Below are 27,796 nucleotides of genomic sequence, written 5' to 3'. Positions count from 1 at the left end.
CTGGTCTGGTTTAATCTGGTTCTGTGACTCTCAAACCAGCTGACGAGAGCCCAAACCCTGTAAAACCTGCAGGTCTCAGTGGCTTCTCTTCCTGTCTCAGTATTCCTGATGATCATGTTCACAAACCAAAGAGCTTCACGGACGCAGTCACGGTACGGATTACCCACAATCCCTCTGACGTCACAGGACTGATGATGTGGTTTCATGTGGACTGAGGGTCTGATCTGGTTTCTGTGGGTTTGTGTCGGTACTCTTGAGTTCTGTACAGTTTAGAGTTTCTTCTCAATGCAGTGTACAGAGTTTCCTGGACAATGACTTTTCTACTCTGTTTTCTATTTCCTGTACATAATGAACAATAAATTATTTTTTAAATGTGTGCAGTTTTTTTTTTTTTTTTTTTAACTTTTTCAGATGTGTTGGGGAAAATAATATTATACCTAAAAGTATTTTTAAATTCACTTCTATGGGATTTTTATTTTAAAGAAATATTTGTATTCACATACAATCCGATAACGACTTCGACACTTTCGTGTCCCGTATGCATCAGACGTTTAGCCAATGGTCCATGGGCGTGACGTCTGAGGCTGAGACTATTTAAAAACAGAGTTGTGACTCGCTTTGATCTCGCCGGCGTCACGTGATTCATAGAACTCTCCAAACAAACTGACAATACATTTGAATGGGTTTAGGTCGGATATACAACAGCGTCATTATAAAGGTATTTCAGTTTTTGGTAAACATCAGAGCATATTATACATTGATTATGTCGATGACATTTACAGTATAATTTTATTCTGGAGAGTGATGGAAAGGCAACATTAGTTGTTTTCTTAACCCTCATGCATTGCTTACTTGTAGTGTGACCATACAGCTGAACTTTTTTCAGTTAAATAAGAGTTGAACATTTTAGTTCTCTTATATATATTTTTAAATAAATACTATTTATACTAAATACTATTTGTGAAATAATTATGGTGCGTTAACCCCCCCCCCATATTTCTATTACTTATATTACAATTTGTGTAGTGTTTGAGGTTAAAACAGAGAAAAGGGTTTTTAAATTCCAATGCAAAGGGACAAGTCATTATAGTATTCACTTGTAATGCAATGGTTTTCCCAATAGGTACATGTATGACTCTTTACTAAATATATCTAGAATCTTGCAGAACAACCCTGTTATTACTTCATTTGAATAAATATTTAGACATAATTAATTTAGTTGAAGATACAACCATGGATTCTTTCCCCGATCTTAGTTCTGCAATAATAATAAGGTGCACTAACACTAAACTAAGAAAATCACCTTTAAAGTTGTTCAAATGAAGCACTCAGCCATGCATATTACTAATCAAAAATTAAGTTTTGATATATTTACAGTAGAAAATTACAAAATATATTAATGGAACATGATCTTTACTTAATATCCTAATGATTTTTGTCATAAAAGAGAATGTATAATTTTGATCCATACAATGTATTACTGTCTATTGCTACAAATATACCTGTGATACTGATGACTGCTTTTGTGCTCCAGGGACATAAATTATAATTATATATTTAAGTAAAACGAGCAAAATGTAAACTGAGTTATGTCGCATAAACAAAACAAACATGATGTGAATTCACCAATTTTTAGTCACTGAAGTAATGCATGAATGTAATAATTATATTTTATTTTCTGACAAAAATGGAAAACATGAATACAAATGAGTAAATGAAACATGAGGGAATTATAAAAGAACATAAATACACATACATACAGGTGAACAACACAATAAACCTTTATTTCAAGAAACTATCACATATTTGCAGGCAGTGTAGTAAAGCGAGCCTTTGGTTGCAAACTTGCAGCAGCTCTGTTTTCTTCAAGGCCTTTCGACAAGAGCCCTGCTTTTGTGACTGAGGCTTCACAATCTCGCTCTTCTCAATGGAGGACTTCTTTGAGCCGGAGAATGAAGAAGACTATGACGATGCACCTGAACCACTCAACCTTGAAGCAAGAGTGGGAGAACATGTACGGGATAGGGACAGTCTGGCTTTTTTTGCATTATTGACACACTATTTTCCTATTTGATACTGTAAAGCTGCTTTGACACAGAACATGAACATTGAGTGAAGTAATTTCAATATGTTCAACACCTATAGTAAAGCATCAACAGCTAGAAAAACCACATTTTATGAACGTAGTTTGTATAAATTAAAATAAAAATGAATGTACTCAAAATCTGATAAGCAGCAGATTTCTAGACAATTAATGAACCACGTGGTTGAAATTTACACAAATAGTGAAAAATGGATGAAAATCTGTGGCACTGACCAACTATTATCATAACTTCATATTGAAACACTTCGAAGTTATTTTGAGGATCAAGACTTAACAAAATATCTTAAACTTGTAAAGAATGGCATGATTTTCTTTCTTGTAACACTTTATTTAAGCTTTAGACAAACGTTTTGTGTCTGAAAGAGTGATTTATTTAAAAAATCCACTGTTAAAGCATGAAATAAGACATCAAATCAGTGAATGTGTTTGTTTAATGTGAGTATATCAGTAATCACTGAACATTTGTAATCATTAAAAAAATAGCCATTTATATTTTAAGGGTTAGTTCATCCAAAAATGAAACTTAAGCCATAAATTACCCTGAAGTCCTCCAAGGTGTATATGACTTAGACTAATTAAGTTGGAGTTATTTTGATCTTTCAAGCTGTTTGATGGCACTCAGCAGTCATCAGTCCATTAGAAGTTTAATAAAAAGCGCATCCATCCGAGGGGTGAACAAAGGCCTTCAGTAGCAAATCGATGCAATAGTCATATACACCAAAGTAATTTATTTCTTAATTTTCATCTGGCAGCAGCTATTTGCACTACATACTAAAACTAATCTCCTAAATATTTAGTCCATTAATTTTGAACGGTATTGACAATATATTTTTCAAGTTTTCAGACTGAATGTATGTCCAACTGAGGAAGGGCCATTGTATTATTTATCTATTTTAATATTGTGCATATAATAATACTTGCATAAAGACTTGTATTTTACTTCAAAGGGGACATGTCCATAACTGCATCATCTACACAAGCCATTGTGCTTGTCTCAGTTATCTTCTTGTGTCATTGCCCACAATGCTTCAGTGACAAGACTTTGAAATACCAAACAGGGAAAACAAAAGGCATGACTTGCATCGCATCCAGCTAGCCAACTCCGTCCAAGCTTCTTTGGTTCTTCTCGTTTTGAACGCCTTGTGAAAGATTTTTGCAAAGATAAAATCAAATTTCTCAGAAGAGATACTGCACTGCATACTGCAAATGGTCGAATCACATGACGCCAAAATACATAAAAACTAAATTTATTCACTAAGATCAAATGTGGGATGGTCTGAGGACAATCTGGAACAAGCCTTTTATAGCTCAGCCTCAAGACACATGCTTTTCAAAAGTTTACAGACCTAACAGACACCAATTTGTTCGGTGCCCCGGACAGACAAAAATAGTTTTGATTTTTAATAGGTACTAACATGACTACCATTCGATTAATCGATGACTAAATAATGCAATTTCAGAATTATTTTGCAATGTATATTTAAATATATCCTCCCTGGCTAACTTAACCAGCGGCCACTGCTTGTAAGTGATGGATATGAACATTAACTGCTCACTTAGGCAACTTTGGGCAATGCTTGGTCTTATGAGTCCGTAGATTACATGATGTGGCAAAACTCTTCCCACATGAAGAGCACTGGTACGGCTTCTCTCCAGTATGAACTCTCTCGTGAATTTTCCAGCCTTCTAAGCGAGTGAAACTCTTTCCACAGTGCGAGCACTTGTACGGTTTCTCTCCAGTGTGAATCCTCTGGTGCTTTTTTAAACTGTTAGATGTAAGAAAGGTCTTTCCACAGTCAGAGCACATATGAGATCTCACTCCACTATGAATACTCTCGTGCACTTGTAAAGTTGTTAGTAGTGTAAAACTCTTTCCACAATGAGAGCAAACATGAGGCTTCACACCAGCATGAATATTAAGATGTTGTCTCAAGCTCCACGCAGAAGCAAATGTTTTATCACACTGATCACAGCTGAATGATTTCACTCCAGTGTGACAGAACTGATGTTTTCTCAGAAACATTTTGGATACAAAACTTTTTCCGCACTGAGTGCATGTGAAGGGTTTTTCTCCAGTGTGAATTCTCATGTGCTCATTTAGGTATCCTTTATCAACAAAACTCTTTCCACACTGAGTGCATGTATAAAGCGTCTGTCCAGTGTGAACTCTCATGTGCACTTGTAGTTTTGATTTAAATTTGTAACTCTTTCCGCACTGAGTGCATGTGAAGGGTTTTTCTCCACTGTGAACTCGCATGTGCCTATTTAGGCCTCCTTTATTACCAAAACTCTTTCCACACTGAGTGCATGCATAAGGCCTCTCTCCAGTGTGAACTCTCATGTGAACTTTGAGTTTTGATTTATGTTTGTAACTCTTTCCGCACTGAGTGCATGTGAAGGGTTTTACTCCAGTGTGAACTCTCATGTGTACATTTAGGCCTCCTGTATCACCAAAGCTCTTTCCACACTGAGTGCATGTATAAGGCCTCTCTCCAGTGTGAACTCTCAGGTGTATTTGTAGTTTTGATTTAAGTTTGAAACTCTTTCCACACTCGGAGCAGGTGAGAGATCCTTTGACTTCAATTATTTGAGTTTGTTTTTGCGCAAAACTCTTTTCATTCTGTAAAATGGTGGCGTCTTCAGCTTTGTGGATGAAATAATGAGGAGTTGGAAACTGATGCTGTTTATCTTCATTTGCTTCCACTGACTCTGAAATCAAAATAATAAATACCCAAAATTCAATAACAGCAACACAAATTAGAAAAAAGAAATATACTTCAGCCTCAATTTGTTTACTATTAAGTCTACTAATATTTAGTTTTAAATGTATTGTTTTCATCTTAATGTTCCTCATTAGTCATTAAAGAGAATGAAGGAAAACAACCTGTTTGTTCCGCTGTATCTTCATCTTTAATTCTGCAGGGTTCTTCCTCAAACTCCATCTTTTCAATAGTATTTCAGTATTCTCCTGGAGTAATTCCTCCTGCTTGCTTCTTCTTCAGCTGTGGAAGATAGGAATATTCCATAGTATTTAAACTCTCATGAGCTGCTTCAATGAAGGTGTCAATTAAGTTCTTTTAACAGATAAAGCTGAAAGAATATTGTTGAGGGTTGATTGCTTGTGTTTCAGACTTTAGCATAATATTTTAAAAGTAAACAGATGAGTTAAAAACATCTCAGGTTACTTATGTAACCATGTTTCCATGAGTAGGGAATGAGACACCGCGTACTCTAGGGGTCGCTATGGGGAACGTCTCGTCATGATCAGTGTCTGAAGCATACATTGAGAAACACCAACAACATGTTGACCGGCAACAGCCTATGACATCACTACCGGTGCGACTATAGTATAGATAGGCACCAGGAGAACACATCATTTACTTCTTGCATCCGAAGCATGGCAAGAAACATAGAGGACGCAGTGTCTCATTCCCTACTCAGGGAACCATGGTTACATAAGTAACCTGAGACGTTCCCTTTCAAAGGAACTTCATACTACATCATCTAGGGGTCGCTATGGGGAACAGTATGCCCACACCACCATGCTAAGGGGAGTGCAGGCCAGAACCATGGACAGCAGCAGGGGCTGCCACTCGCTCTTGCATTAGCTTGCTGAAGGAACTGTCTCAACAGATCCCTAGTAGCAACACCCTGTTTATATAGGTATCCTGAGGATACATAGGTGGAGCGGTGCCCAAGATGAACAGGGCTTTTACCAACTTAAGAAAGGGCATGAAAGCAACCGCGCGAAGCCCTCACCATATGGGATTTTAGAAAGAACGCAGAGCACTAGCATGCGAACATACCACAGTGTGGATTTCAGAAACTGCGCAAAGATTTCACGTGTACACTTGCCATAACAATGGAATGGTGCATCCCAAACCAACATTTTTGAGAGTCATCAACTCGATCTATGGTAATAATGCTGGAGCGCTCTGGGGGAAAAACAGAGAACTCAATCTCACATGAGAGGAGAACTCTGAATTCAGAAAGAGTTTATTGTAAAGGAACCAAGGTCTAACCAACTCAAAGAAAGGGAATGAAGCTGAGCGAGTAACCCTTACCGTACAGGACCTCAGAAAATGAGCGTGCACTTACCACTTATGTTGATTTTAGAAAGTGCGCAAAGTGTTCAACGTACACACTTACCACCACATGGATTTCAGAAAGTAGACAGAGCTTAGCGTGTGTACTTAAAAGCTTCCTAAGCATCGCAGTAGGTGCCTAACCCAATGGGAGAGGCAAGCTCAAATACAACCCTCTAAGGCGAGGTGAGCACTGCCAGAGACAGCTTTACACAAGAAGGTACTTGCAAATGTTACCTATACTTCCCACTCGATGTGTCAGCGAGAGGGGATATCCAGGTGACAAGGAAGCCCCTCAGGGCGACCTTGCTGGACATCCAGGAAATTTTGCAGTTCCGTGCTGGGGGCCTGATAATCAAGAAGGCTCCCGCAGAAGCCTACGACCTGGCCCCATGATCCAAGAAGCATGAAGCCAGAACCAGGGCTATCATAGGCCGTACCATCAGTAAGGTGGTTACTATGAAGTCATAGAACCAACCAAACATAATAGGTCAAGCATAGGAAACTAATGCAGGAAGTTCCTACCTAACCTCGGTCAGGTGGAGAGATGGTGGTTACAGGGGAATTAGTCAGGGAAAGATAAGGCAGATGTTAAACCCCAAAATGAAAAATCACTCTATTCCAGAAAGCGCTGACGCCTCTTCTGGATCATATCTCTTATCTTGCCACCTCCTTTTGACCCACTATCCCTCCTACCGGCAGGCAGGGGATGGGAGCGTGCCATGACACTATCCTTCTGTGCCCCTTTCTGATCCTCAGCTCGAGAAGGGCCAGAACCCACCGGGGTTGTACGGGCTCAGACCTGGACCTTCATGGAACAAAGGATTTGAAAGCCGCTGAGCACGCCTTTGCCTCCCTGAACTTCTCAACCACTGTCTCAACACAAATTTCCCGTCAGAACCTTTCCATGTTCTCACCACGGCGAAATGCACAGCATGCATTCCTGCAGGAGAACATGCTCCGCTCACTCGCTACATTACCACAGAAACAGTAGTCTCGTGAATGCATAACAATTGCCGAGTTTCCAACGAAATTTCCCAGAACATTTGTACCAGGAACTTTTTCCCCCAGGAACTTTGTCCTCGGTAGTTCAGACTTTGCGCATTCGAATCGGGAGTGTGATGTCCGTGACGACGCACATCCGGTAAATCTGCAAACAGCAGCGAACTTAACTTCAGTCAGCTCGCCTTGACTACTGCTATTCCCCGCTGATCGTGTTGAATAGAGTCCAAAAATTCGTGCCCGAACCCGAAAGAGTTCCGTAATGTACTACACCGAACCTACCCGGACCCGTCTAATATTTCAAAAGCTGGACCCGGACCCGTGTAGATCCGAGAAATGCCTACCAGGACCCGACCCGGACCCGTATATTATTTGAAATCTGGACCCGAACCCGCTGGGAAGACACAGACCCGACTGGACCCGACGTTCACATATTCCACCTTAAATTGCTATTACAAGTCAATAAACCTGTTGCGAAAAAATACAGCTTTTTGTCTTACCTAATTTAAAGAGCCGTAGTCTCTCTTCCTTGTACCTGCCTGTGATGCATTACAATCCTCCGACAAGAAAGTTATTCATGTTATTCCTCTCGTTATCCCAAGTCCAAGCTAAATCCACTCATTATTTCAGCTTAAAAAGTCCACTTGATGTCACGGTGACAGATGACAAATGCTACTGTGCACATGTATATTCTGATTCGAGTTAACTCGCATAATAACGTAGACTGTTTACCGTTTTGAACTATAATAACGATCGCTCGTGCAATGCCATGGCCGCTGACGTTATTTATTTGCTATCATCTGATCTCTGTGCTCTCTGCTCTGCATCGAGTCTGAATCTGACCACTAAAACTTTAAGATTAAACGGTTCATTTATAATATTATAAAAATGGGAGAAAATGTAAAACGCGGTTTGGCGGTCGAAGTGTCCCTCACTGGTTGCCATAGAAACATGAAATGCGCTCGAGACTGCACATGCGTGCTAGCTGTATCAACCTAAAATGCTTTAACGCAATTTGAGCGTCATAGAAAACATTCATGTGACAGTTCACCTCAGATTGTGTTGCTGATTTGAAATATATTATATATGAGTGTGTCAAGTCTGCAAGCATTAATACATTGCGTTAGTGTTGTCAAAAGACCCGGTACTTCGGTACCAAGTCGGTATTAAAAAAATGTAAATGTGACGGTACCAGGTTTCTTTAAGTACCGGTAGTACCGAGGTCCCGTTCAAACCCGGTTCAGCGCTATGATTTCCGCAAAGCAGAAAATGAGGACGGAATCTCAAAATCCAGTCATGAAAATGAAACTTACATTTTAATATGGACAGTCATAGAATTTGTCAAAGTTAGCATAAATTAATCAAATCTCCATATGGACCAGTATCTGTAAATGTTAAGCCGCAAATGTTGCTTGAAATATGAACAGTGTTATGCGCTTCTCTGTGTGAATTAATGAATGGCAGAGACGTGCGAGTTCTCTCTCCAACAAGCAATCTTTTCAGTTTCTCACATATGTAAAAGAGAGAGAGAGCGAGAGTCTTACCACGCTGAATCGACATGCTATATGTAAACTATTCTTTATTGTCTTTTCCTGTAATGGAGTTCATTTAGAATTATTCATATTCATTTTCAAACAAGCAGAAGACATACCGGTTTCTCCGGTAGTGGGCGGAGCTAATGCGCAAATGGCAATTTCATTGGCTGGCGCTGATTTAGTACCATCCCTGTTTTGATTTCAGCAAATCAGTTTGACCGAACGCAGACAACGTGATTAATATTCATGAACCCAGCAGCTCATCAATTCATAGTGCATTGGATATACATTAGTATGATAGTAGAATTAGTAGTAGTATTATCTTTTAATAATAATTAATATGATCTATTACAATTTTTTTACAGAAACCCTCAATGACCAAAAATATCTTAAGCATCACCACCAGTCTTAAGTTCAGTTAAAATGACAAATATGCATTCATTAGGCCTAAAAGTTAATTTTTACATAAAGGCATTGTGCTAGAAATTTTACTATTATTTAGTAAAATGTATGTGATACTGCTACTACTGTTGAAAAAAATTATAAAACTATATTTTTTAATGAAATAAATCACAATATTTCTTACATGTTTTAATTTTAATAGAAATCCCCTTTATTTACCAGAAATAAAATGTGTTTAAATTTCATAAATTAAAAGACAAATTAAATTTGGGTGAAACTTGTTTACTGTTTTTCATAATTATATAACTTGTAGAAAAACTTTAAACACAATTGTAAATAAGTATAAATAATGGCATTGGTTTTATTTTTAGTGCTAAAAAGTTTTTTTTTTTTTAATTAGCATATTTTTGTGTTTTGCTTTGGTACCGAAATTGGTACCGAGAACCGTGGATTTTCACTGGTATCGGTACCGAATACTGAAATTTTGGTACCGTGACAACACTACCGTGCGTGCACTTGTATTAACTGAGTCTGCGCGCTCTGCTTCTTAAAGCAGAAGAGAGAGAGAGAGAGAGAGAGAGAGAGAGAATCACTTTTTTTGGCTCACTCTTTTCTTTTCCTAATTTTACAAGTTGCAAGTTACAAAAACACAAGCAGTCTTTGATCACGGCCGGTGTTCTCCGAGTCCGATGACTCCGATCGCACGGGTATTACACACAATGTTAAACAGACCCGGGACCCAAGGTAATAGTTTCGGACCCGACCCGGCTGATGATTTAAAATATAGACCCGAACCCGTACGGGTCCCGGGTCGGGGTCGACGGGTCTCGGGTGCACTGTGAAGACCTCTAGTGTGGAATAAACCAAAGATTTGAGTTTTAAACAGCTACATTCTCGCCTGAAATCCTTTTAAAACTACATTTCATGACATAATAACAGTAATATTTTGAAAATAATCCAAATAAATGGAGGTCAGGGACTGTCGCTGGCCAACATGTTGTTGGTGTTTTTCACAGATCATTGGACATTCCCTATAGCGTCCCCTAGAGGACGCAGTGCCTCGTTCCCTACTCAGGGAATCACGGTTAACGAAGTAAACAGACATTTTTAACTCATCTGCTTACTTTTTAAATATGCAACAGTCTGAAACACACAAGCAATCAACCGTTAGCATTCCCTATAGAGTCCCCTAGAGGACGCAGTTTGAAGTTCCCTTGAAAGGGAAACAATGTTTTGAAAACAAAACTAGAACATTACTATAGTATGTGCTATGTCAGTCCCTCCAGAAAAACGCGATTATGCGATCACCTGATTTAATGCATAACCAGCCAAAGGCCGCATATTTATGCGGGGTCACATTTTTTCAAATAGGCCGCTCTTTTGCCACATAAATTGCCGATTTCAGAAAGCAAAATATGCGGGGCTAGCATGATTTCATAATCCCTGTATTTTCGTTGCAAAAAACTCACATATATATTAGCAGAAAGTTGAAAAATGTTGCGTTTCCTTCACACAAGTAAAGCGCCATTTTCCCCCTATTGCCATGGGAACCTTATGAAGTGACGTAATTACGTGACGTGAACATCATCTGCAAACCCCGCGGTGAAACCAGGGTGAAACTTGAAGCGCGCAAATCATTCTTATTTGCCAACAAAAATAAGCGCAAAAGACCGCGCGAAGCAGTTTCCCGATTTGTTACATGAGAGTGGAGCCAAATTATATTGCGAGAACTTGCGAAAACTGCGGTTTGATGAAATAGAGAAAAAAAGGTGATTCCCCCAACACGCCCTTCTCACTAGGCTACTAACACTGTTGTAGTTTCATTCAGAAGTTGATGCAACTTTACAGTTGTAAGATTGCACTTTTTTGTTACAGAACAGTACCAAAAACTTACAGTTGTAATTATATTAGTAGTATGTACAATTATTTACGTTGCAGTAAGAGATTGCAACTTAAATATTCTGTGATTTAGTATGCTCGCTTATCATAGGAAGTAATAAGAAATTACAGTGAGAAAAAGGTGTTGGGGAATCACCTTTTTTTTTCTCTTTTTCATCAAACCATATAACCCATAATCTTTAAGCGCTGTGATGGAAGAAACCAGCCATTAACAGTCTTACGATTCATGAGCATCAACTACAATGATTTGAATGTTAATTTTAAAATGGACATGAAACAATTAAGAGGAATCTAGAGGAATATACATTTGATATGTATTATACCTTTATTATTATTAGCGGTTTTTTTTTCTGTGGACGTCCTCTATTTTGAAACGGTCAAAGCAGGTCCGTGAACACTTTAGAGCGAGTATTTCTTCAACCTTAGTTATACCAAAGACTTTAGGGATTTTGGTTAATATAAATGTATAAATATATATTTCTGCAATAGACTTCAGTAGTTCATTTTGCTAAACATAAGACGCTGAAGCCATCAGCTAACACGACAATTAAAAGACAATATAGTTTAAAAACCCATAATGTTGAGTTAATACATATAAACAACAACAACAAATTAACACATTCTTACCTGTGAAAGTTTCTTCAATTTATTCAAGGAGTTAAATCTCTGCAGTTTACAACCAGAGGCAGCACAATGTTGTTTCTTCTTCGTCTTCTTTATCTAAGAGTTGTGGCAGACTCGACGCATCAAAGGCGTACTGCTGCCCTCCTCAGGCCATCTGAAGAACTCCTCCTAGAGGTTAAATGCTCTCATAAAGTCCAGTGAAGTGTAAACATTTTATAACAGATTTTATAGTTTTATGTTCCTTGTTATTAAGATTTTATTTAAGAGATAAAAGATAAAGATGGAACTCCAGCTTCTGACAGTTTAGAAAACATTATGATTGTTGCAGTTCCATGAATAACACACTCAGTTATTACATGCTCCACAGTTTCCACTTCACCAAATAAGCGTCTGCTTTCCGAATCCTCTCCAACAATTGCAATATACCATAATTCTCTGCACAATGCCCCAATCATAACCTAGTAATCACCACACAATCCCTCCTCTCTAAATTATTTAGAGTTCTTTAGTGTTGGCTGTATTGCTAAATAATATCTGCCTTTATTCCTGGAAGTAAAATAATGACAAATGTCTTTGAAACAAAAAAGCACATTTAATTGCACTGAAAAAATAATTAATTTAATTAACAGTGCTTGTATTTTCAAGGCTTGCATTTTTAGGGCTGCAGTTTGGGCATTTTTGCAATTTTTGGCACATTTTATTTGACTTTAAAAATTTGAGTCATTCATTCACAAAAACTGATTTGCAGAAATGGAGCAAGTGGTAAGCAGAAGTTATTATCAGGGCCAGTATGTAAGCCTATATGCGGAAACGCTGATTGTGTTTATGTTTAATTCAACATCTTCCTTGAAGGAGATTTCAATGCTATTTTACCCGACGCTAATATACAGAACTAATATTCCATTAAGAGTTGTAATACTGGGGTTTCCCTCATACATCACACTACAGGATTCCCCAACAGCGCTCAATGTGAAAAAAATAAAAAAAAAATTTGATGTATCTTTGCCCAACCCTGTGTGTGTGTGTGTGTGTGTGTGTAAAAAATAAGAATTATTTAAAACAGATAAATTATTAAAAAAGTTCAGGAATTAAAGTTTTGTTGAAGTTCAGGGTTTTACAAAACTGAGCAAACAGAAAAAGAAAGTGTGATCTATACATTATTATAGCTCTCTATATATAAAGCATACAGACAGAAAGACAAACTTTGTGCTTAAAGCTTGCAGCCTGCAGGTTGATGATGACGTCATTATCCTTTGACTTCCCCTACGAGAGCACTTAAACACTAGCATTCATATTAGCTGAAGAAGTGACACATTAGGATGACACTGAAAAAAATGTATTTATATAAAACTATGAACTGGGAAATTGCACAATGCATTTCAGGGTCTTGCATTGAATGTTTTGTCTAAAGAATGATTTCTTTGAGAATTCAACTGTTAAAACATGAAATAAGACATCAAATCAGTGAATTTGAGTTTGTTTAATGTGAGTGTATCAGTCAAGTAAACATTTGTAATCATTAAAAAAATAATAATAATTATATTAATGTGATTTAGTCATGAAGGCAATAATTCTCATGTTGTCCACACGAGAGAGCCACAGTATGGCAAACCCTTTAAGATCTCAGTTTAAAGACTGCGAGAATTGTTCAATACATTGACTTGTAGTAAAAAAAAAAATTGCATATATAAAGACATTATATTTGTAAAAGTTTAATAAAGCCCAATATAACAAGTATGCAAAAACTAATCTAATAAAATACTTATAGACCATTCATTTTTAATGGTATTGACAATATATGTCAAGTATTCAGACATAACGGAATGTATGTCCAGCTGAAGAAGGTGCACTATATTATTTATCTATTTTAATATTGTGCATATAATGATGATTACTTAAAGACTCATATTTTACTTGAAAAGGGACATATTGTTTAACTGCATCACCTACACAAGCAATTGTTCTTGGACTCAGATGATCGCCTGGAGTTAAATTGCATTGTTTCAGTTTGCTTCTGTGTCGTTGCCCACAACGTTCGGTGACAAGACTTTGACATAACAAACAGAGAAAACTAAAAAAAAAAAAACTTGCATCGCATCCAGCTAGCCACCTCGGTCCTAGCTTTTTTTTCTTCTTCATTTGAATGCCTTGTGAAAGGATTTTTTTTTTAAAGATAAAATCAAATTTGCATTAATCTCAGAAGAGATCCTGCGCAAATTTGAAAGTCAAGAACGGTCAAATCACACGAGGCCAAAATACATACAAACTAAATTATTTCGCTAAGATCAAAAGTGGGAGGATCGGAGGACAATTTGGTACAAGCCAATTAGAGCTCAGCCACAAGACACATGCGTTTCAAAAGTTTACAGACCTAAATGACCAATTTGTTCGGCGCCCCACACACACAAAAAAACATTGATTTTTAATAGGTGCTAACATGACTACCATTCGATTAATCGATGACTAAATAATACAATTTCTTAATTATTTTGCAATGTATATTTAAATATATCCTCCCTGGCTAACTTAACCAGCGGCCACTGCTTGTAAGTGATGGATATGAACATTAACTGCTCACTTAGGCAACTTTGGGCAATGCTTTGTCTTATGAGTCCGTAGATTACATGATGTGGCAAAACTCTTCCCACATGAAGAGCACTGGTACGGCTTCTCTCCAGTATGAACTCTCTCGTGAATTTTCCAGCCTTCTAAGCGAGTGAAACTCTTTCCACAGTGCGAGCACTTGTACGGTTTCTCTCCAGTGTGAATCCTCTGGTGCTTTTTTAAACTGTTTGATGTAAGAAAGGTCTTTCCACAGTCAGAGCACATATGAGATCTCACTCCACTATGAATACTCTCGTGCACTTGTAAAGTTGTTAGTAGTGTAAAACTCTTTCCACAATGAGAGCAAACATGAGGCTTCACACCAGCATGAATATTAAGATGTTGTCTCAAGCTCCACGCAGAAGCAAATGTTTTATCACACTGATCACAGCTGAATGATTTGACTCCAGTGTGACAGAACTGATGTTTTCTCAGAAACATTTTGGATACAAAACTTTTTCCGCACTGAGTGCATGTGAAGGGTTTTTCTCCAGTGTGAATTCTCATGTGCTCATTTAGGTATCCTTTATCAACAAAACTCTTTCCACACCGAGTGCATGTATAAAGCGTCTGTCCAGTGTGAACTCGTGTATTTTGAGATTTGATTTATATTTGTAACTCTTTCCACACTGAGTGCATTTGGAGGGTTTTTCTTCAATATGAATTCCCATGTGCTCATTTAGGCCTCGTTTATCAATAAAGCTCTTTCCACACTGAGTGCATGCATAAGGCCTCTCTCCAGTGTGAACTCTCAGGTGTATTTGTAGTTTTGATTTATATTTGTAACTCTTTCCACACTCGGAGCAGGTGAGAGATCCTTTGACTGCAGTTGTTCCAGTTTGTTTTTGTGTGAAATTATTTTCAGACTGTAAAACAGTGGTTTTCATCTTCGTTTATGAAATGATAAGGTTTTTGAAAGTGATGCTGTTTGTCTTCATTCGCTTCCACGGAGTCTGAAATCAAAATATAAAAATACGCAAAATTCAATTAAAGCAACACAAATGACAAAATAAATCATACTTCAGCCTAAATTTGGCACAAAAGTTTACTACTGAGTCTACTAATATTTAGTTTTATTGTTATATCAGTTTTCATCTTAATGTTCCTCATCTGTCATTAAAGAGAATGAAGGAAAACACAACCTGTTTGTTCCTCTGTATCTTTATCTTTAATTCTGCAGGGTTCTTCCTCAAACTCCATCTTTCCAATAGTATTTCAGAAGAATGTCCTGGAGTAATTCCTCCTGCTTGCTTCTTCTTCAGCTGTGGGAAGAAGGGAATATTCCCCAGCATTTAAACTCTGAAGGTGTTAATTAAGCCCTTTTAACAGATGAAGCTGAAAGATTATTTTTGAGGGTTGATTGCTTGTGTTTCAGACTGTTGCATAATATTTTACAAGTAAACAGATGAGTTACAAACATCTCAGCTTACTTATGTAAAAACGAGACACTGCGTCCTCTAGGGGTCACTATGGGGAACACCTCATTGTGACCCGTGTCTGAAGCATTCATTGAAAAACACCAACAATATGTTGACCGGCGACAGCCTATGACGTCACTACTGGTGCAAATATTGTATAAATAGGTACCAGAAGAACACGTCATTCACTTCTTGTGTCCAAAGCATGGCAAGAAACCTAGAGGGGACAATGTCTTGCTCTCTACTCTTAGCCTGAGACATTCCCTTCGAACTGTGTCCTCTAGGGGTCACTATGGGCAACAGTATGCCCATGCCACCATGCTGAGGGGAGTGCAGGCCAGAACCTTGGTGAACGTTAAGTACCAAATCTACCATTCCCATGCGAGTTGCCATTAGATGGCTGTCCGTGACATTATCCCTTATGGCCAAAGGCCTAGGCTACATACCCAAGTTACCTGTTAGGGCCTCCGCCAGGGGTAGAGCTCAAGGCTTGGAATCAAGAAAGATTCGTTTAAAGGGATACGGAAAAGAGCCTAGCATTTTATACTAAGTCTTGGCAAGTGCTGAGGATACATAGGAGGAGTGGTGCCCAGGGATGAACGGGGCTTTTACCAACTCAAGAAAGGGCACTTTAGAAAGAATGCAGAGTACTAGCGTGCAAACTTAACACAGTGTGGATTTCAGAAAGTGCGCAAATACTTCATGTGCACACTTACCATAATATGGATTTTAAATACTGTTCTAAGGGGGGCTCTCATGGCACTCTGATAAAGCAGCTCATAGATGGAATGGTGCATCCCAAAACAATATGTTTGACAGTCATCAACTCGATCTATGGTTATAATGCTGGAGCGCTCTGGTGCAAAAACCAAGAAATCAATCTCACGTGAGAGGAGAACACTGAATTCAGAAAGAGATTAGCGCACTCATAGGCAACGCTTTTGGGTAAAGGGGAGCTCTGCTAAAGTCTTGTGTGCATATATCTTGTGTGCACACTTACCACTTTTTTTAGATTTTAGAAAGTTTGCAAAGTGTTCAATGTGCACACTTACCACCATATGTATTTCAGAAAGTACACAGAGCTTAGCATGTGTAATTAAAGCTTCTTAAGGATCGCAGTAGGTGCTGAACCGAACTAGAGAGGCAAGCTCAAAGACAATCCTCTGAGGCGAGGGGAGCACTGTCTGAGACAGCATCATACAAGAAGATTCTCGCAAATGCCACCTATACTTCCCGCTCGATGTGTCAGCAAGAAGAGGTATCCAGGTGACCAGGAAGCCCCCCAGGACGACCCGGCCACCCTTAGTTGTACAAGAATGAGGGGAGTGATGCTTGAAAGTGTGTTACTAGAGACACACTGGTTGAGTGGAGGCTAAGGTAGAGTCCTCCAGTGGGTAACCGCATAAAAGTGGCTAAAACGGGTGGATTGTGACATTCCTAAAATTCACAGGTGGGAAAGCGGGTGGATAATTCATTAATAGGTCTATTTGCGTATAGTTATCAGGTTCCATAGCCTATTTAGGTGCCGATGGTAGGCTACTCGAATGGTGCAAAACAAAGCGCACTTTAACCTGTTTCATTAGCACATTAATGACAGTATTGTGATGTTGAGAAAGGTTTGAGATAAAAAATAAAGCACTTTAATTGGAATGATTTTAGCGTGTGTGATTTATCGCGGGCACAGATCGGGTAACAGAGGTATCGAAGTTTAAAAGGCAAGATGTATCCTAAAAGACTTACATATTAAGAGAAGATGCTTCCACCATGGAGAGTAGCACGGCAGCTGTGGAAGATTTTTATTAATAAGATTTTAATTAATCAAGTATAATCAATGTGAATCTTGCCATTTTTTGTTGCTAGTTAGTTATTCCATTATAATCCTATAGGTTAAGTATAGAAAGGAACATGCCCACGTGGCCCAATTATACAGACCAGATGAGAAACATGTGGTCAGACATACAGACAGGGCCTTTGTCTATACCAAATTAAGGAGGGGGCCACTTCCCTCTAGATATATTCAAGATGCTAAAAATAAATACATACATAATATAATTATGAACGTGTTTGTGTGTGTTTATTTTTGTTCTCAGTATTTTAATAGCATTTAATGATTATTAATTATTTTATACAATCGATGAAACCATAAAGCTGACGCGGAGGTATGTATAATTGCAATAGAAAGTCATTTTGAGTATTATTGCTATTAATATTTTTGTATAAAAAAATGTACATGTAATATAAAAGTACATGAGGCAATGTTTTTGCAACAGCTCCAAGTCTCACACGCAGTGTATACGTCACCGTCCGAATCGGTTCACTTATTTATATGTTCACTCCTTTATGATATAGTGAATTTAACTGCCATACACTATATAGGGATTAGTGAATGAGTAAGCGATTTCAGACACAACAACAGGCTTACGAATCATCAACTAGAAAGATTTGAATGTTATTTTTTTAAATGGACATGAAACAATTCATAATTCAGGTTTCATTTATGCTGCTAAAAAGCGTTTTAGATTCACTAAAACAAACCAGGTCATTAAATCTTTAAAAAAAAAATTTTTTTTTTGAGTCAGTAGTCAAATTTATGAACAAAAGTAGTTAGAGTTCGTTTTATCCTCTAAATAATCAAATGAATGTACTCACAGTCTATAAAACAGCAGGTTTAGAGTCGTTTTAATAAACTAACGTGGTTAAAAAATAAAAACAAATGGCGACATCTAGATGATTAAACATTTGATATGTATTATACCTTTATTATTATTAGCGTTTTTTTTTCTGTGGACGTCCGCTAGAAACGGCCAGAGCATGTCCGTGAACACTTAAGAGCGAGTATTTCTTCAATCCTAGTTATAGCAAAGAATATGGTTGTATAAATGGACTTTGGTTGTATAAATATCTATTTCTGCAATAGACTTCAGTAACGTAAGTTCATTTTGCCAAACACAATACAAGACGCTGAAGCCATCAGCTAACACGACATTTAAAAGGCACTATAGGTCAAAAAACGATAATGTTGAGATAATACATATAAAAAACAACAAATTAACACATTCTTACCTGTGAAAGTTTCTTCAGTTTATTCAAGGAATTAAATCTCTGCAGTTTACAACTAGAGGCAGCACAAAGTTATTTCTTCTTCTTCGTCTTCTTTATCTAAGAGTTGCGGCACACTCGACGCATCAAAGGCGTACTGCTGCCCTCCTCAGGCCATCTGAAGAACTCCTCCTAGAGGTTAAATGCTCTCATAAAGTCCAGTGAAGTGTAAACATTTTATAACAGCCTTCGTTGTTTTATGTTCCTTGTCATTAAGATTTTATTTAAGAGATAAAGATGAAACTCCAGCTTCCAACAGCTCAGAAAACATGATGATTATTGCAGTTTGATGAACAAAACACTCAGTTATTACAAGTTTTCACTTCTCCACATAAGCATCTGCTGTCTGCTGTCAATGACCCAATCGTAACCTAATAATCACCACTGTCCCTCCTCTCTAATTTATTTAGAGTTTTTTAGTGTTGGCTGTATTGCAAAATAATATCTGCCTTTATTCCTATGGAAGTAAAATAATGACTAATGTCTTTGAAAAAAAAAAAGCACATTTAATAGCACTAACTGAAAAAAGATTTAATTTAACAGTGCTTGTATTTTTAATGCCTTGTATTTTCATGGCTTGCATTTTTAGGGGCTGTAATTTAATAATGTTTGCAATTTTTGACAAATTTATTTCACTTAAAAAATTCTAGTCATTCATTCACAAAAACTGATTTGCAGTATAAAGGATATTTGGAAACATATCCATATAACATAAAGACATGGTACAGTGAGCACTGCCTAATGTGGCTGTGAGCCTAACTTGTCCCACATTTGACATGGCAAATATGCCCCATATATTATAAAACATATGAGGGAGATTTCTGGCTTGAATGTTGCACTTGACACTGGCTAAATTAAATGGAAGTTTGAAATTGTACATATGGCTTAATATAATTTATGTCATAAAGACTTAATATGGCATAACAAATCATATAGATATGTGATCAGAAAAAGCAAATGTGGCCAGGATTAAACAGGCCCTTTAATACAGCGTAGCCATGACCGTTACAGAATTACTGTGTAGTCTGTGAGTCTGAATGAGAAGCATTTAGGTTCAAACATGTGAATGACTTGTTTTAAAGTATTGGAATGTGTCTTTGAATATTTATCTGTGACATTTGAACTGCTGCTTTTGCAAAACCTTTGTCAGGATGTTTTTACCAATAGGACACATTTCTGGAACTTTTTATTTTTATTACATTTTTAAATCTCTCTTTAAAATTTGTTGAGTATTGTTGATGCATAACTCACTTAAGGCTTAATATGACCAACATAATGTATATTTACGGTGTATTTGCTTGTGGACCACTGCCAAAATGCCGCATGTGGGCCACATGAGGAATTAGGGTCAGTTTTGGTTTATTTGGATGGCTTATATGCAGTAATGCTAAGGTTTAATGGAGGCCAAATCTGGCCTGACTGCCTAAATGCCATTATTTCACATGTTACAGTACGTGGGCCAGAGCAAGGTGTTGGAACTGGGCCAGAATTAAAATAAATGTGGCCCAGATTTGGGCCAGTTCTGCTTTGTTTTATTAATTTATTTATTGTCACATCTGCCATGCTGCCTTCTTATGGCTTCCTTGTGGCACAAATCTGGCAAACAGGTGTGGATGACCCAAGTGCCATCATTCTTCACAGTATGTGGGCCAGAGCAAGGTGTTAGATCTGGGACAGAATCAAAGTCAATGTGGCCCAAATTTAGTTTGACTAGACAGACAAACTGTTGAAGATGAAACCGGTGCAGCTGTGATGTATAAATTTCTCTTAGAGCATAAATACAATTGATCTTTAATCTTATCCTTAAACCTTATTTATCACTGGCAACTGATATGATGTGCTGGCTGTAAAGAAATATTACACTATTCAGGGAACTTTTGTTGACTCTGTTCTTAAAAATGACATTTATGGAATTCATGTTTTTATTTATTTTAATTTTTTATTTATAAAGTACAGTAGATTATAAATAGGAAAGTTACAATTATCAGCATTGCTACATGCTGAAATGCATATTGCAACAAAAATCAAGACTATATATATTTAACAGACACCTTCATTTTTGAGATACAAGCTAAATGCATTTAATTTTTTGTGTTAAAAATAGAATGTTTTCAAGCTTTAAAGATGCAATATAGTTGTATACTTGATATATGTTATAAATGTTTATACATGTGCAAAGACTAACATTAAAAACAGACATATCATTCCAGTCATTTAAAACTGTGAATTAAATGCAGTTGATTGAACATGTAAAACAGCAATTATCTAAGCAATACAGACTATGCATTTATAAATGAATCTTTAGTAAAGCATACAAGAGTTTACAAGTGGGTAAAGGACCATTAAACCTGCAGAAGATAAATAAATGTGTGTGTGCACTTTTGTACTGCTTGTTCACAGATGTTAAATTTAGATGCTAATCGTGAATGTGAGCTTGAGTGCACTCGCAGCTCAAGTTAGAGGATTTTGTTTGACTTTATGTGTTTGATAGTGTGGTTGGCCTTTTAGTCTTCCTCCACCAGATCAGAGAGCCGATCTTCTCTCTGCATTGAGATGAGCCATAGTAGTAGAGAAGAGGATCTAGAAAAACACTTGCACTCCCCAAACACATAGCAATCAGGTAATATTGCCCCTCCTCGCTGCCTCCGGTGGTTAAACTAACACAGTGATAAAACAAGATGATATTGGTTGGTGCAAAGCACATCACAAACACACTCAGCACAGCTATAGCCATAATCACAGCTCTCCTTTCCTTTCCTGAAGATGATGTTGCCAAGTGATCAGGCTTGTTAGTGAGCACATATATGATGGTAGAGTAACTCACTAAGGTGACGACTAGCGGCAAGAAGAAGTAGAAAGAGGAGAGGATGGAGAACAGGTACACATACATCTCTTTTTGATACAGCACATCGTGGCAGGTGACCCCCACATCCTTTATCTTGAATGTTTGTGTCATGGTGAGAAGCGGCACAGTACCAGCGAGCGCCAGCAGCCAGACCAGCACACATATGTATGTGGCTTTCCTTGCGCTCCTCCAGGATATAGAAGCAATGGGAAACGCCACGGCCATCAGCCTGTCCAAGCTCGTGCACATCATCAGCAGTATGGAGCAGTACATGTAGCAGTAGTACGCTGCAGTGATCAAGCGACACGCCGCCTCACCGAACACCCAATCTGAAGCATTCATCTGGTAGTGGATCTTCAGAGGCAGCAGCAGGCTGAAGAGCAGATCCACACACGCCAGGTGAGTCATGTAGATCACAGCTGGTTTCTTCTCTCGAATCTTACAGGTGAACGTGACGAAGGCCAAAGCGTTCAGGGGCAAACTAATGAAGAGGAAGATGATGTAGAACGAGGGCATGATGCGTGTGACCAGCAGGCCTTTGAGGAAGTTAACAGACTTCTCTGAGAGGCTGTATGAGTTCTGTTGAGTCTTGTTGCAATTCAGATCGGTGCAGTTACTTGGCTGTCTAAATGGAATCATTTCTTCAGTGGTGATAATGAGGTCAATCATATTACCTATAAACAAACATGCAATAAATAAATCAATAAATAACAAAAACTTTAAAACTTCTCAAAACCACTAGACAAATACAGGTGAACAGAGGGCTTTTCACTCTTGAAATAGTTATGCCTAACTCTTAGTCATTCTAAACTAGAGCACGCAGTTGGACTCAGAGTGCAGCCACAGCTATGTGACAAGTCGACAAAAGGTGCCATCGGATGCGATGAAGAAGTTTAAGTATCTTCTGGCGCATCTTCGACGATGGGAGCATCTTCAGGAAATTCCACTAAACAGGTCTGTGAAGTAATTGTCGCATGCACCACATATTCTACCTCGCTTCAAGTTTCACACTTCCTAAACCCTGGGTTAAGGTTCTTACTTGCATATTCGCGGTGTCTGTGTCTTTAAACGAATGAAGCTCACGACCTGTTTACATAATAGCTCTAGCATTGCGCATCCTCATATACTTACTGCAGAATGTACTATCAATTTTTCCACAACAGATGTTTTGGACTTATAATAACGAAACACTATCTTATTCACAAGATCTTACATTACTATTTGACCTTTTCCCTTCGGATGCTGACTCAACTGTCCATACAATGCGTGCATTTCTGTGACTGTCCAATCTTATTAGGCATGCAATCAGGTGTTGACAAGCATCTTTTAACATAGCTTCATTTCAAACTGTACATGTTTGATGCAGTGTTAACTACAGAATCGATGCTAAGTTTGAGTTTCATAGCTCAAAGTAAAAGCGAAGTGTGAAAAGGTTTTTAAGATGATGGTGTTGAGCTAAACAATTCATGCTACAACAAACATTTCATTTACAGTAAAACTACTGATAGCATCCTGTCATGTTTTTTCATACTTGGTTTATAATTATTGTCTTATTGTCACTAAAACTACTATAACTTTTCTGATCACATTTAACTTTAGTTTCACAGAAAAAAATACATAGCCCTCCCCCCACTCTACCATTTTATACACTCAACATAAGAGCTCCTCAACTAGGAATATTGGATTATGAACTGTAGTTATGATCTCATGTTACATGATGTTACAGATTACTTCTGGAGGTCTGGAAACTTTACCTGGAGTTTCATCTGGGTAACTGGTTGTGGGTAAATTTTCTGAAAAGTCTTTTCCTCCCGTACTGGAGTTCTCTGTTGTCTTATTAGGCTGTGTCGTAACAGTGAAATTGCGTATGGAGGCATCTGTAACCAAACATTCAAAAAATTGGGTTTTTATTGCATTGCCAGGCAAATAAAGGTGACTGTTGTAACACATTTGCTCAGAGGACATGAAGAATATGTTTATCTTAATACCTCAAAACACATGGCCGTCTACTGTAAATAGTACAGTTAGCAACCTGTCTATTGTAATTTATCAAACGCAGATTTGATTGTTTTTATCTTCCTGTGTAAATTTAAACATTTAATTAGTCTGTTTCACACTTTAAACTGAACAAAAAGTCATACAATGTGAATTAAAGCGAATGCACAAGCCATGAAAGTCATATCACTTTTAATTACAGATGTACTTACCACATGTATGCACATATATAATAGAAAGCAAGAGAACTTTGACCTCCATGAGCACTGATCAAATCAAACTAAGACTTTTAATTTGTCAAACGTCAGAATCAGATGGACAAACACCTGTGCTGCTTCTCTTCTGTGTGATTATGCCAGGGTGTGATACAGGACATTTTAAACTATTCAGTGAAAGGAGATGCTTCAGAAAACCCTCAGGGGGTCAATGACATTATTGACATTAATGCCATTATTGTTTTTACTAGTAGATCTCAGAGCAAAAAATAAGTCACTTTGACAAGTCACAAATTAAATAATACAAAATACATGCAGAAGGATAATGGAAACCAAGATTTTGACCCACATGAGGACCAATCAGGGGCCATTTCCTAACTGTACAATCTCTGCACAAACAGTGCTCAGTCTCTTCTGTGAGGAGACGCTCAGATTTATATGGGCCATTCCTGGGATTCAGTAATATTCAAGTCCCCCAGAGTTTTTAAAATGGTGGTTCACCAAAATGAATTACATAGATAAATATAGTAAAATAACCCCCCCCCCCCCCTGGACTGCCAATTAACTAATTTGAGTCTGGGTTTACATCTTCCATTTAACTAAATCTGTATTGGTTTGTATTACAGCAATGTTGCATCGGTATTCCTGCAATAGCAATATAGTTTGTAACACAGATGTTGTCTTACTACATGGCAACATGCTGCCATCACACTGAATTATATTAGACTTTGATGAAGCAGCAGAAACACAGGATGTTAGAATATTTATTATATTATGTAGATTTACCTCTAAATATAACGATGCATTTCTATAGCCTTGACTGATTGTTTTTTTTTTTTACTGTCAGCTCCTGAAATGGGTCGCTCTGACATTAACTGTTTGGTTGAAGAATGAGATGCACTCATTCAAAGACATGAATTTATTTCTTGGACAAAGCGAGAACACCTGAAATGCATGTGTAGATTCCATCGAGTGATAAAACCTACCCTTTTCAACGTAATGCTGTTGGACTGAATTTCTGGAGCAAACTATTTGCGAAAATAACCATAACATTAACAGCAACGCTGAAATACAAGTGTGCGGTTCTGTCCATCAAGTAGCATGTGTTCCTATAACAAACACTGTTTTCTTTCAGAAACATCACTGGCTGGTAGAAAGACAAAACTAGATTAGGCTACATAATGGATTTCACCTGAAACTGTTTGACGCGGTGTTAACAGCAGAATCAATGCTAAGTCTTTCTCCGGGGCAAAGTTTCATAGCTCAAAGTAAAAGCGCAGTGTGAAAAGGTTTTTAAGATGATGGTGTTGAGCTAAACAATTCATGCTACAACAAACATTTCATTTACAGTAAAAATACTGATAGCATCCTTTCATGTTTTTTGTGTGACTTACAGATTTGATTGCTTCACCTGTGATTTGTTCCAAAATCTTTAAAAAATAACAGAGACCCAAAACCTTCTAAACACTGGCCAGTCACTTAGAGTAGAGTGGGGGAAATGCCCACTACTGTTATTCCTAAAATAACCACTAGATAAACTCGAGATACATTTTTATTGTAACTGTGGACTTCGTTGACAAGTGTTTTTTTAAATCTAATAACATGAAAATTCTGGACATTTTTCATACTTGTTTTATAATTTGTCATATTGTCACTAACTAACTTTTCTGATCATTTAGTTTTGACAGAGAAAAAAAATCACAGTTCTCAAGGTGTGTGTGGGGGGTCTTTCCTCCCACTCTACCATCTTATACAATCAACATATGAGCTCCTGCACTTGGAATATTGGATTATGAACTGTAGTTATGATTTAATGTCAAAAGATGTTACAAATAGCTTCTGGAGGTCTGGAAACTTTACCTGGAGGGATATCTGGGGAACTGGTTTTGGGTGCATTTTCTGAAAAGTTTATTACAGGATATTCTTCCACATACAACACCACATCCGTGGAGGACTTTTCTGTTGTCTCACTGGTCTCTGTCGTAAAAGTGAAATTGCGTTCAGAGGCATCTGTAACCAAACATAGAAAACATTAGGTTTTTATTGCAATGCTAGGCAAATACAGGTGACTGTTGTAACACATTTGCTCAGAGTCAATGAAGAACATGTTTATCTTAATAACTCTGTTTCTGATTGTGAAGGTGCTGTTTCTTTAAAAGCTGCCGCTGCTGAACGTGAAGCGAATCTCACGCATTGTATTTTCTCTCTTTAACTTTTCTGACAGACTTCAGGTATTAAGTCTCTATTAATGAGCTGATGAGTTGAATCATGTGTGTTAGATACAGTGCTGTGAGACAGGGCTGGGCTGCTCCTGGACAGTTCGGAGTGGGGTTGCCAACACTAACCCCGCCCCTACATTAAGGGTGTTAAATATTTTTAACATGTTAAATTGAAAAAAATGAATCGCCTGCGTGAACGCAAACATTGTTTCATCACTATTCTAAACACATTATAAATGTTAGAAATGTAATGCTGAAACACATTACATTGAGTAGATTACATTGTTCCAAACCCGTAAGACCTCCGTTTATTTTTGGAACACAGTTTACGATATTTTAGATTTACCCTCTGATGTTCCGAAGATAAACAGAGGTCTCACGGGTTTGGAACGACACACTGTAAAACCCGACAAGTTAACTTAACTCAAACCATTTGAGTAAACAGATTGCCTTGATTTAAACCATGTAAGTTTTTTAACTTTGCATTTAATTAATTAAGTGATTAACTAAGTGCTGATTGTTAATTAGTGATGAACAGCTGCTGTTAACAAACAGAATCACTGAAGAAAAGAGAAACACAAGAACTACTACAACTGACTTCAGACACAGTCTTAGATGAAATAAAATACATGAAATCTCTCAAGATCTGATTAAACAACCCCACAAACAGCATCACCAGCTCCACTTATTAATAACCAGACTGACTTTATTTCTGTCAGACGTCTACAGAAGATCTTATTGAGAATGAACTAAGGTTTAGATGTTGATTTATTGTTTCATTTGAAGTAACCGTGTTAGAGATCAGTGTTTGCTTTAGTTGGGCTCTTGACCCTTGACTTCTGTCTTTGTGTTTTCTCTGGCTATTGTAACCACATGTTTCTGAAACATGTTAGTTGCATCTGAAAAGCCCAGAAGAAATGCCATTAGCATTTTTTTACTTAACCCATTGATGATAATCATCAATTATTTAACTGTTCAGAGTGTAACCTCTGATGATAAAGGTGTTGTGTAATTAGTAAAATAATATAGTAAAAGTGATTCTAAGAAGCAGTTGTTCTGTGATTATCAGTTACTATGACGAACTTTCCAAACACTTTGGTCTTCTACGGTGTCAATCAGTCACCACAGACATCAACAATCAGCATATGAACCTCAACAATGGTGACCATAATAAAAATAAAATGCAGCAGAGCATGCTGGGAGCCATAGATTAGCTTTGTACTATAATAATACCCAGCATGCATTGCGGCATATTTTATTTTATTTGTCACCATTGTTGAGGTTCATATTCTGATTATTGATGTCTGTGTGTGACTAATTGCTGCTATAGAAGAAAGATGTATGTGCATAAAGTGTTCCATAATTTTATGTAAACAGATTACGACAAAGCCACCAGCTCTTTGAGAGACTTCCGTTAAAATAAACTGAACTAATTACGCAGCACCTCTTTAGTCAGCTCTTTAGTCAGATTTTGAACTCTAAGCAGCTTCATAATTGATGATTGTCATCACCGGTAAGCTGCGTAACAACCAACACCTGTTAGTATTTTCTCTGGGTGTTTGAGTTATAACAAACACGTTTTAGAAACACACGGTTATAACAGCCAGAGAAAACACTAAGACAGAAATCAAGGGTCAAGAGCCCAACTAAAGCAAACACTGATCTCTAACACGGTTACTTCAAATGAAACAAATCAACATCTAAACCTTAGTTCATTCTCAATAAGATCTTCTGTAGACGTCTGACAGAA

At 37.6% G+C, this 27,796-nt stretch overlaps 2 protein-coding genes and 1 pseudogene across 4 annotated transcripts; all 3 read right to left on the bottom strand.

Moving 5' to 3' along the window:
• Nucleotides 1-3,616: 3,616 nt before the first annotated feature.
• Nucleotides 3,617-15,498, bottom strand: LOC132116866 (gastrula zinc finger protein XlCGF57.1-like). 3 transcript variants are annotated; one of them, XM_059525730.1, is made up of 3 exons: nt 11,655-11,799; nt 4,989-5,106; nt 3,617-4,813 (listed from the first exon to the last, which is right to left on the bottom strand). In XM_059525730.1, the coding sequence occupies exons 2-3, from the start codon at nt 5,044-5,046 to the stop codon at nt 3,657-3,659; spliced, it is 1,215 nt and encodes a 404-aa protein (XP_059381713.1). In that variant the 5' UTR covers nt 5,047-5,106; nt 11,655-11,799; the 3' UTR covers nt 3,617-3,656. The 3 variants fall into 3 exon arrangements, with proteins under 3 accessions (XP_059381713.1, XP_059381714.1, XP_059381712.1); XM_059525731.1 differs by having other exon boundaries at nt 4,989-5,097; nt 11,645-11,741; XM_059525729.1 differs by lacking the exons at nt 4,989-5,106; nt 11,655-11,799 and adding an exon at nt 15,398-15,498.
• On the bottom strand, nt 14,062-15,508 carry LOC132116867 (gastrula zinc finger protein XlCGF7.1-like; annotated as a pseudogene).
• Nucleotides 15,509-20,653: 5,145 nt separating this feature from the next.
• LOC132116613 (proteinase-activated receptor 1-like) lies at nt 20,654-25,712 on the bottom strand. Its single transcript, XM_059525470.1, has 2 exons — nt 25,688-25,712; nt 20,654-22,291 (listed from the first exon to the last, which is right to left on the bottom strand). The coding sequence occupies exon 2, from the start codon at nt 22,284-22,286 to the stop codon at nt 21,249-21,251; it is 1,038 nt and encodes a 345-aa protein (XP_059381453.1). The 5' UTR covers nt 22,287-22,291; nt 25,688-25,712; the 3' UTR covers nt 20,654-21,248.
• Between the last annotated feature and the right edge of the window lie 2,084 nt (nt 25,713-27,796).

The sequence above is a fragment of the Carassius carassius genome, chromosome 36 (assembly GCF_963082965.1).
Source record: "Carassius carassius chromosome 36, fCarCar2.1, whole genome shotgun sequence".
Classification (NCBI taxonomy): Eukaryota; Metazoa; Chordata; class Actinopteri; order Cypriniformes; family Cyprinidae; genus Carassius; species Carassius carassius.
The sequence above is the reverse complement of the archived record's forward strand: the minus strand, read 5'-3'. Positions and strand labels throughout refer to the sequence as shown.

Bases quoted from the DNA above. Each gene is read 5' to 3' on its own strand.
- LOC132116613 (XM_059525470.1), bottom strand. From the start codon at position 22,286: ATGATTGACCTCATTATCACCACTGAAGAAATGATTCCATTTAGACAG.
- LOC132116866 (XM_059525729.1), bottom strand. From the start codon at position 15,455: ATGGAGTTTGAGGAAGAACCCTGCAGAATTAAAGATAAAGATACAGAG. The intron at 4,814-15,397 runs GTTGTGTTTTCC...TTTTGATTTCAG, and splicing joins AGATACAGAGGAACAAACAG to AGTCAGTGGAAGCAAATGAA.